Raw genomic sequence first — 11,204 nt, forward strand, 5'->3', positions numbered from 1 at the left:
CTGTTGCCCTGGGTAGAGTGCCATGGCATCATAGCCCACAGAAACCTCAAACTCTTGGACTCAAGCAATCCTTATGCCTCAGTTTTTCTATTTTTAGTAGAGACAGGGGTCTTGCTTTTGCATGAGCTGAAGCAGTTCACCCAGAGTGAACCGAACTCTGCTTCCCAGAGTGCTAGGATTACAGGTGTGAGCCACTGCTCTGACTTGTATCTTCTATTTCTCCTTCTTTATTACTTTAACTATGTATTTCCACTCACTCTTATTTTTTCTCCACTTATTTGAATATTCATCTTACTTGACTGTAGGATTTGGAGCTATTGCATAAATTAGTTTTTTCCTTGATATCTGTAACACCACTGTCTTATTTTCTTCCTCACTCAACAGCTGTTCTTTTTCAGTCATTAGGCCAGGAGTAAAACTAAGAAGTACTGACCCCAGCACAGAGGAAATCACCAGATCTATCTTTTCTTTTACTTTTAGTTGTTGGTGCTCCACTCATAATTTCTGGCAATCTTCCACATCAACCCTCTTTTTCTCTGTGGCCTTTACATCCATTCCCCCTGCTTTAGCTATCGTCTTTATGAAGGTAACTTTCAAATGTACACTTCTTTATTAGCCAGACATTTCCCTCTAAATTCAGATCTCTGTATCATATTTCTTGCTGGTCATCACCACCTTAGTGTCTCAAAAGTCTTTTACACTTGGCATCTAACACATTATTTCATATGTATCAGGTATTCAATAAGATGTGTATATGAAAGAAGAAATTCAGATGTGTCCAAATTTTTATCATTCCTTCCAAATCAGTTCTGCTCTTTTTGTCTGCGCTAATTCATGTTATACTTTACCTAGAAACTTACTTAGAACCTGAAAGTTATCCTTGACTCTTATATATATAAGAGTCATATATATATATATATATATATATATGTCCAATATATGCTGCAAACTTAATTATCTCTGGAGTAAATGCCCTTACTTTGGTCCATTACTACTGCTTCCATTCAGCCCTCACCCTCCGTTCCAAATAGTCTTCAGATGGTCTACCTATTTCCAGTCTCTCTCTTATCCTTATGTAACAACAAGAGTGATCTTTCCAAAACACTAAGCTGAATATTTTACTCACCTGCTTAAAACTTTTCATTGATTTCCCCAAAGCCTTCAGGATAGAATGAAATACTTTATTTGGATTCCAAGACCCTTTGAAACTGACTGTATGTACTTCTCCAGTCTCAACTCCTGTCTCACTTCCCTTCCCACTAGTTAATCCAGCTGTGCTCAGCTTCTTGAAGTTTCCTAAATATTCTCTTCTACTTCTGTATATTTACATGTGCTGTTCCTTCTGCCTTGAATTTCCTTTCCAGCTTTCAGGACACCTTTTAGGCAGAGCTTTTTATTCCTGCTAAACCTAAAGATTTAGGGTTACTTTCTCCCAGTAGTGCTATCTGAAACATCCTTATTTGGAGGTTAGGTTGCTGTGTTAGTTTTACTTTTTTTGGTTTCAAGGAACTGAAATGTACAAGGGTGCCTTATGTAATTAGAGTTTCTTAGGTAGATACAAAAGTAGCTCTGCTCTGGTTCTCCGCTCTTCTGGTGTCTTCCTCTCATTATGCCTTATATCATTTCTGGTTTCACCTTTCTTGCCTCTCATCTTTTCTATTGGTTTTATCCACTGACGTTTATCTTCCCTCTGCTACCATAGTTGGGTTTCTTTAAATTGATGGGCCTTTGTTTCTACCATTAATTTGATGGAACTGCTCTTGGCTCTAGATAGATATCTGGTTCTCTTTGTAACTTGTTTTTTCTCTTTCAACTACTAGCTGGCCAATTCTGGAATAATTTTACATTGAAAATTCAGATGAATAGTTGGCTTTGCCATTTACTATGACACCTCTTGGGCAGAGCTTTTTACACTAGGCCTTTTTTTTCATTAAATACTATTGAACTGGTGAGTTGGCTGCCCTTTGATAAAATGCTCAATCCATGTCAAGTCAGTGGCTTACATGTTTTAGAAGCATCTTTCTGTCAGCGGGATTTACAAATGGGCCACTTTGCCTCAGAAAGGGCAAACAAACTTATCCATAAGTTTGTCAGATCATGTTTGACATGTCTAACAACCTTCTCTGTGTCCCCAAAGCTCCATCTATATGAATTTTGTCATCAGAGAACTCATACTATCTTGTATCTGGTCTTTGTGTATTTATCTTTAACAGCAGACTGCCACTTCTCTTGAGAATACAGAGTAGGTTTTAATGTGATTTCTTTAGCTCCTATGCATGCACATAGTAGGTTTTCAGTAAATGCTTGTTGAGTAAAAGTATAAATTAATCCTTTGTCTAGGTGTGAGTTGTGTTTTCTTTCATTTTGTTTTTTGGTTATTCCCCGCCTCTCCCCAGGTGATTCCTGTTCATCTGTCTTCCAAATACCTGGAAAGGCTTAAGAACAATGTGATGGTAATTGAAATTTGGAACAAAGTGCGGAGCCCAGGACAGGACAAGCTGCTCGGGCTGGTGAAACTTCCCCTCCATCAGTTTTACATGTCGTTCAAGTAAATAGGATCTTTTGGAGTTTTCTTTATTTTGCATCTTTCACTTTGTATGGACTGAAGAGGAATTCTTTTGACTTGCAAACATGAATAACCTAGTAATCTCTTGGAGGACTCTTCTCAATTTCACCACAGTTGCTGCTCTTTCTCCAATTTTAAAACAGTCTCACAGATACTGCTTACCATGTTTCAGGCACAACCTTACATACATCAAGTTATTTAATCTTCATAACAACCCTCTGAGGCAGGTACTTTTATTCCCCCTTTTGTACAGATGAGTTAACACAGATTCAGAGAAGTTAAATTACTTGTCACATATGTCATAAGGGGGGAACCAGGGTTAGGACCTAGATAACCTAGGTCTAGAGTCCACTTTCTTTCCCAGAAGCTCTACTGCCAAAAGTTACCACTTCAGAAAACTAATCGTTTACCTTCCTGTTGCAAAATTTCAGTATTGTTCATTCCAACTATTTGCAAAATTTCTGTAATGAATATTGTCTTTTATACCTTCCATGTGGTTACTATACCTCACTTTAACATCTAAATGAGGTCTTGATTAACCTGAAGATTCTTTCTTTCCTCAGTACAGACTGTTTTCATTCAAGTTTCTGATTTTTAATTATTTTAGCACTGACCTTTTTCCCAGCAGCTTATGGGAAACATTATGGTTCCACATTGTAAATGCTGTGTTTTATAGGAAATGCCTTTGTGGGCATTATCTCATTTTATCCTGATTATGTGTAGAATCCCATGAAGTATTATCATTATCCTCATTTTACAAATGAGGAATTTTGTCCTTTAATTTAGAGAAATCACTTAACCTCTCTGGCTTTCTTTTTCTCATCTGTAAAATGAGGGTGATTGGATTTCTTATCTGTCTTGTGGAGCAGTGGTGAGGATCTAGTGAGAAAATACATGGGTAGATGTTCTGTGAACATTGAATAGTAACATTGAAAATCATGGCCAGGCCAAGGAGTACTGTTGGGATCACAGATGCTGCTATCTGCTGTAAGCTTTTGGCTTTTCTCCTTTTTTAGTTGTAATATTTATTTGGCTGTCTTGCACTTTCCTTCTCATTGCATTAGATCCCATTCTTTGCTGAGAGAGCATAAAATAGTAGCTACTAATTACTGAACACTAACCATGTACCAAGCAACATAGTATTATCAGAGCTTAATAGTGAATATCACCTTTGCAGCATAAGTAGAAACACTATAAAGTACCCGTCACAGAGTAAGCCCTCAGTAGATGGCAGATGTTGTTAGTAATATTATCCATATCTCATTGGCCAGACTCCAACGCCCATACTCCTCCTAATTAACCACATTGCCCCCCATCAAGTAATGCGATTTAGCAAGGCTCCATCGAGATACTGTTCAGATTACAGACACTGGACTTGGGCCATGATAATACACACACACACACACACACACACACACACACCTTGGACACAGCTTTTGGTTTCAAACTGCAACACTTTGAAAGTATCTCCCTGCTTATTAGTTTGGTGATTAACAAATTCACATATTTTTTTAGAACTGCCGTTACTTTTCTAGTTGTGGATCTGTTTTTAACAAACTGAAAACATGAGTCAACTAAGAAATGAAACAACTCTGTGACATGATTGATGAATATTATTTGATCATTTACAATTTCTCCCTCTCTAGAGATCCCAAGATTTCTTGCCTGCTGCTTGATGCCCAGTACCCAGTTGTTGCTGTCGACAGCTACATGCCTGTGATTGATGTGTTCTCAGGCCACCAAAATGGGAACCTTCGAGTCTTTTTAGCTATGGGTTCTTCAGATCAGATAATGGCACTACAAAGATTAAAGAATGAAGAAGGAATACTCCCTCCCTTCAGCCCTAGGCCAGGCCATTTATTGGACCAGCCATCTGTATCAGCTGTTGCTATGGTAGTAACTAAACACTGTAGTTAACAAAAACCATAATCTCATTTTCTTTTTTGAGACAGTCTGACTATGTCGCCCTTGGTAGAGTGCTGTAGCATCACAGCTCACAGCAACCTCTAACTCTTGGGCTTAAGCAACTCTTGCCTCAGCCTCCCAAGTAGCTGGGACTACCCTTCACAATGCCTGGCCATTTTTTTATCGCAGTTGTCATTGTTGCTTAGCTATCTCAGGCCAGGTTTGAATCCACCAGCCTCGGTGCATGTGGCCAGTGCAATAACCACTGTGCTACAGGCACTGAGCCTTTATAATCTCATTTTCTCTTGAATGTTTTAGTGAATTCATTGCCTAGATCCTTATTTCAGTAATGAAAGGTTCAGTATTAGAACAGCATAACTTGTACTCGAGTCCTTACTATAAATCTAAGAAATCATCGGCCTTTTTCTCTTCTGATTTGAATGGATCTCTGTGTCCCTCTTAGCTCCTTGAGTTTATAAAGAAATCTAATTGGGTTGGGCATGATGTCTCAAATGTATTATCCCAGCTATTCAGGTTGAGGTGGGAAGATAGCTTGAGGCCAGAAATTCAAGACCAGCCTTGGCGATGTAGTAAGACCCAGTCTCTAAAAACAAACAAAAAAATAAGAAAGAAGAGAAAATCTAATTGAACAATCAGATCTTACTTAATTCACCAATTTACTAATGTAATTGCCTTTATAAAAAGTTAGAAGTGAGGAGTGATCCCAAAGATAACCCAGCAAAATCCTTTTTTTTTTTTTTTTTTTTTTTGAGACAGAGTCTCATTATGTCACCCTCAGTACAGTGTGGTGGCGACATAACTCACAGCAACTCTTGGGCTTAAGCGATTCTCTTGCCTCAGCCTCCCTAGTAGCTGGGACTACAGGCACCCTCCACAATGCCTGGCTATTTTTTTGTTGCACTTGTCATTGTCATTTAGCTGGCCTGGGCCAGGTTTGAACCTGCCAGCCTCGGTATATGTGGCCTAAACTATAGGCACCGCCCAAGCCAGCAAAATCTTAACTTTCTATTGGTTAAGTCCATGTTGGAAAGTTACAGTAAAGTGCTGGCTTACCTGATGGTAACTTATAAGTAATTTTTTTTTAATATGTACAGTGTTACACAATTGAGAAAGCATATTGACATACTTGATCATGTTTATTTCCCTAAAGACTACATGAGGTGAGTCTCTGTGATTGTGTTTTATAGGTGATGAAACAAAGATTCATAGAGGTTATGTTATTTGTCCAGAGTCACAAAACTAAGAATGAGAGAATTAGAGTTCAAACACAGTCCTCATTCCACTGTTTCATGTAGTTCTCTATCTTATATTTGTTGTTTTTGTTAGTCTAGCCAAATGTCAGTGTCCATATCATTTAAGTATGTTATATTTTTTAATCTGAATTCAAATGACAAATGTAAATATCTCAAGCAGCAGAAGAACTATTAAGAAAATATCTTTTAGCAGGTTATAGTACATTTGTATATTATGAGCTCTAAATTTTTCTTAGTTATTTATGTCTTAGTTATTATTGTCTATTGCAGAAATAAAAATCACCTGTAATATTCCTACTCTATTTAGGTGTTGCTTGTTCCTCACCTTGCAATGTAGACTCAGATATTGGTAAATTCCTTGTTAAAAGTTAGGAAAGGTTTCTCATTATGAGAACGGAGGAAATCCGTGTAAGATTTGCCCATGAGGTTAGATATCTACAGAAGCAGTTGTTTTTTCTCCTATATTCATGTCTCTCATCCATGGTACTAGTTTACCATCTGAAGGACTAGTACTGTGCCATCTGCAGAATTATCAAATTGCTATCCTACTCTAAAGCCAAATTAAGCAGCTATTGTGACTCTGAGAGGTTATTTTTTTAACTGATTTTTTTTGTTGTAGGGAATCAAATTGGCAATTTTCTATTTTCCTAAGGAAAATTTTTGAGCAGGTATTGCTAACATGAAAACATTTCAAAGCAAAAACCTAACTTGCAATTTCTATTCCAGATTTATTGGGTTAGTAGTTAGAATACTAAACATGTATAAATCAAATCATTTTAATCTTATCCAAATCCCAACTTGCCCCTCTGAATATTCCTAATAATTGGTTGTCTGATGTCCGAGATAATAAAGAATATTGGCTCTGGAGTCAGACTACTGGAGCCTAAAGCCTGGTTCCCAGTGTTATTATAATAACTATGCATATTAAATAGATTATAGTTAATAATAAATATGTGATTATTAATAGCAATACTGTTAGTAACAGTGTATTCACTACCTCCCCAAAGAGTCCTTACCATTATTGGATAGTCCTGGTCTTATCACCAACTTCTTTAGAAATAGTAATTAGTATCTTTTTCCTTTAAGTATTTATTCTTTTTCCTATTAAGAAAATAGCCAGACTCGGCGCCTGTGGCTCAAGTGGCTAAGGCGCCAGCCACATACACCTAAGGTGGCAGGTTGAAATCCAGCCCAGGCCCACCAAACAATGATGGCTGCAACCAAAAAATAGCCAGGCGTTGTGGCAGGCACCTGTGGTCCCAGCTACTTGGGAGGCTGAGGCAGGAGACTCGCTTGAGCCCAGGAGTTGGAGTTGGAGGTTGCTGTGAGCTGTGATGCCACAGCACTCTACCCAGGGGGACCGCTTGAGGCTCTGTCTCAAAAAAAAAAAAAAAAGAAAGAAAGAAAGAAAATAGCTTTCTATTCTTAGTGAACTAAGAGCTTTTATTAGTAACAAATACTGAATTTTATTGGATGCCTTTTTAGCATTTATTGAGTTAGCCAATTTTTTTTCTTTGTTCTTTAATGTACTGAATTATATTTATGAACTTCCTGCTTGCCCAGTCTCATGGTCAAGAGTATATCTTGCTTGGTCTAGTTACAGTGAGCAGTTGTAAGAATTAGACACAATGAGAATTATCTGTTTTAGTCTCAACTAATTATGCTTATTTCTTTATCTACTATGTTCAGACTTCATAGAGACAAGAATATTCTAAGCAAGTTACTCTTTAAAGCTCACTAAAATTTCTGTTTTGTTTAATAGGCAGAGAACCAAGGAAATGGACTGATAGAGCATCACTTTGAGATCCACGTAGAGATGGTGAAAGGGCTAGCCCCTCTTCAGACAACAGTCTGGGGAGAAGCGGATTGTTATGTCCAGTACTACTTTCCAGTTCAAGACTCACAATCCAGTGTGCTGAAAGGATCTGAGTTCCTTGAAAATGGTAGGTTTAGGAGATTAGCCTTTCTCCTTCTTAGATGGTTCTCTTACTGGATATAGTTGGGAATTATTTTTTTCCTGAGTGAATTTTGTGTTGTTGAATGTTTCTAGCCTCACTTGGGGAAAAAAATAGGAAATAAGCCAAATTAATTTTTTCAAACTATTTCTTGTAACTTTTTATTTCTATGTAATTTCAAATTTACAAAAAAATTATAAAAATAATACAAAGAACTTTTGTACACATATACTCTTCATCTAGATCTACCAATTATTTAAATTTTGCCCAATCTTATATCATTTACACACCAATTTACTCTTACCATGTGCACAAATACAGTTGCTCATTATGCACCATAGTTACATTCTCTAAAGCTACCATGAACACTGAATTAGGCAATACTGAACTATTACTCCTAAGGGAAATATGTACACATACATATCTCAGATAGATTATAATCTTAAATCCTACAAACAACCCCTATCCTGGTATATTCTATTTTTTTTTTTATTTTATAAAAGAGGAAAAGATATTCAGAAGTGTTAAGTGACTTGCCTGGGGCTACCCCACTAACCAGTGCCAAGGTTGGGATTGATGCCCATCCAACTGGACTCAGAGTTGGAGTTTGTACTGCATTGCACTGCCTCCTGCTATCTTCATCTTCTGGTCATCTCTGATAGCTGAAACAAAAAAGCAGATTCTAGCTTGTTCTCAGCTGGGTGACTTAAATTTTTCATTGTTCAGTGCATGTCTGAGAATGTCTGCCAAAGTACTACCAGTTTTGATTTTGAGGTTCAAATAAGAGACTTATATATATAAGTATGTAAAGAATTCTTGTAAATCAACAATTTTTTTAAAAACTAAATAAAAAGTGGGCAAAGGATCTCAACAGACATTTCTCTAAAGATACACAAACAGATAATAAGCACATGGAAGAACACTGAGCCTCTTTAGTTATTTGGGAAATGCAAAACTACTGCAAGATACTACTTTATGCTCCCTAAGATGACTATAGTTTTTTCTTTTTACAAAGAAACTAACAAGTGTTGGCAAGAATGTGGAAAAATTGGAACCATCATATATTATCCATCACGAAAGGGATTTCTTTCTTTTATATAATAATGGGACCTTAGAGAACCATAGCTACTAGGGAAGTGAGACTTGGTAAGAGTAACACAGTCAGAAGGTAAAGGTTCTGACTGCAGGTCTGTGACCTCCTTGCCCCAAGACCTTTGGGTTAACAATGTAACCTCAAGGTATCTATATCCTCATCTATGAAGTAGGAGTAATAATACCTGTTTTGTTTTCCTCAGAAGAATAGTGTGAGGACAAAATTGAATATAGTATATTAAAGTTTTATTCTTTAACAAAGTGATAGTCATTGGGAGGATATGCAAGAGAATAAAAAAACACTTTAAGTGTTGTGTTAGATTATTCTGAACTGCTTTTTCTCTTCCAAAGGAATTACCATGAAGCCCTTCAGAACTGCAACCACACTCTGTGTTCCAGATCCCATTTTTAATAGTGAACACCATCACTCTCTTCTGTTGCCATCAGAAGTTCCTGTGCAAAGGCTCCTACTAAGTGCTTTCTCTTCACAGGGGCTCACACCTGGAGGTGGAGTTCAGTTTGAAATTTGGTGCAGGTACGGTATAGAAAACCTAAACCACTGCCTAGGAAGGAAGTACAACCTGAATACAGCAACCTGTTCTTGTCTGGCCACCGAGGCTCATGCCTATAATTCCAAAGCTGTGGGAAGACCTCTTGAAGCTAGGAGTTCAAGTCCAGTGTGGGGGCTACATACTGAGACCTCATCTGAATAAAAAATAAGATTATCTGGGCATGATAACATGCGTCTTTGATCCTAGCTACTTAGAAAGATGAGGCAGAAAGATGGCTTGAGCCCAAAAGTTGGAAGTTACAATGAGCTGTGATCTCACTACTGTACTCCGCCTACGTGACAGAGCGAGACTTCATCCCTAAAAATAAAAAAATAAATAAAGCATCCTAGCCCAGCCTAGGTTGAATTGTTTTAAGGGAGCTAATAGCCCCTTTTGCCCTGTTTTTTTATTATTTGGATGTAACAGTGAATCTTGCCCAGTTTTTACTGAAATAATTATTAGGATCTTGGGAGCAATAGCATCTAATACTTCTATTAATTTTACTTCCTGCTATCAGTCATATCAGTTACCCTTTTATTGTACTTCTCTTACTGCCTTATTTAGTTCAGACCCTTAATATATCATGCCTAAATTATTGTAATAGCCTTGTAACTGGTCTCCCCACTCTAACTTCATTTATTGTAATCGATACTTTCCGCCACCAGAAGAGTAGACTTTGTAAACTATAAATCCACTCAATGTTACAGACTTTGGTAGATGATTTCCAAGAAAGATACTGGCATGAGTATAGATATTCATATTTCTCCCTTACATCCATACTCCCAAGAAACCAACTAAAATAATTAAGGGAGGAGGGGAAGCAGCATCAAGAACAGGACTAAGGAAGAGTACCATCCACATGTGAGAAATTTTTCCTAAATACAATTAGATGGAAATCAAGTGCAAAAAAAAAGGATTTTTAAAAGCACCTAGGTTTTACTTATATCTTGTCTAAGAATGGATTATTTTGACAAGAAAATAGAGTAGGTATTGACAGATCCTCATTATTCCTCATTACTTCATTATCCTCATACACAGAGCCCTCAGCATGAAGATGAGTAAGTCATGAAAGAGATTAGAACAACTCCACTTAGAACCACTTTTGTTGCTGTGGAATGGAAGTTTTCAGGAGTGGCTACCCTCAGGGCCCCAGGGCATATGTAGTTACAGTAAACCGAAAGCCTGTGGGAAGCTGGACTTTGTCTTGAACTCAGTATAATTTATGGGGTTCTGCTTCCATGTAAAGGGCAATAAATCCACCAGATGGAACCACAGCTATATATCACCAATACAAAGCAATCAGGCTCCAAAGATAACTTGATACTAAAGACTGATCTCTGGGGCGTACTGAATCATTCATCTACCTCATTCTTCCAACTAACAGTTTGTGCTTTTGTGGTTCGCAGATACTATTATCCTAATGTGAGAGACCAGATGGTCGCCAAAGGAACCTTGCCATTATCAAGGATCTGTGCTATGGTAACCAGGCAACAACGTGAGAATGTGAGAATACAGACCTTTAATCTTCCCTTAACCCCCAGGATTGAGAGCAGGAAAGAGCTGAGGAACCAATCATCAGGTAACAGAAGATTAGTTTGTTTTATCCTTTCAGAGTCAGTATACATAAAAATCCCTTTTCTTTCTAAATTAGTGATTCTTCATATTTTGGGGTATTTACTCTTTTCAGAATCTAATGAAAAGTTATGAGACACCTTCTTTTAGAAAAATAAGCATAAAACATACACTACAAATTTCATATATAACTCTAGAAAACTCATAGTTCCACGTATAAATGGTGCTTGTCTCATTTCACCTGTAACTTAAGCAAGCTTTTTTTTTTTTTTTTTTTTTTTTTTGTGAC

The 11,204-nt window shown here is 37.3% G+C and overlaps 1 protein-coding gene across 1 annotated transcript in view; it reads left to right on the plus strand.

Annotated features, from left to right (window-relative positions):
• Nucleotides 1-11,204, plus strand: part of C2CD3 (C2 calcium dependent domain containing 3) — a 142,218-nt gene that overhangs the window by 56,104 nt on the left and 74,910 nt on the right. Inside the window, exons 15-19 of the mRNA XM_003780906.3 lie at nucleotides 2,397-2,548; nucleotides 4,213-4,459; nucleotides 7,508-7,688; nucleotides 9,144-9,327; nucleotides 10,750-10,922. Of these exons, the coding sequence (XP_003780954.1) occupies nucleotides 2,397-2,548; nucleotides 4,213-4,459; nucleotides 7,508-7,688; nucleotides 9,144-9,327; nucleotides 10,750-10,922 (937 nt within the window). The remainder of the gene's footprint in view (nucleotides 1-2,396; nucleotides 2,549-4,212; nucleotides 4,460-7,507; nucleotides 7,689-9,143; nucleotides 9,328-10,749; nucleotides 10,923-11,204) is intronic.

The sequence above is a fragment of the Otolemur garnettii genome, unplaced genomic scaffold, assembly GCF_000181295.1.
Source record: "Otolemur garnettii isolate 467f Iridium unplaced genomic scaffold, OtoGar3 scaffold00001, whole genome shotgun sequence".
Classification (NCBI taxonomy): Eukaryota; Metazoa; Chordata; class Mammalia; order Primates; family Galagidae; genus Otolemur; species Otolemur garnettii.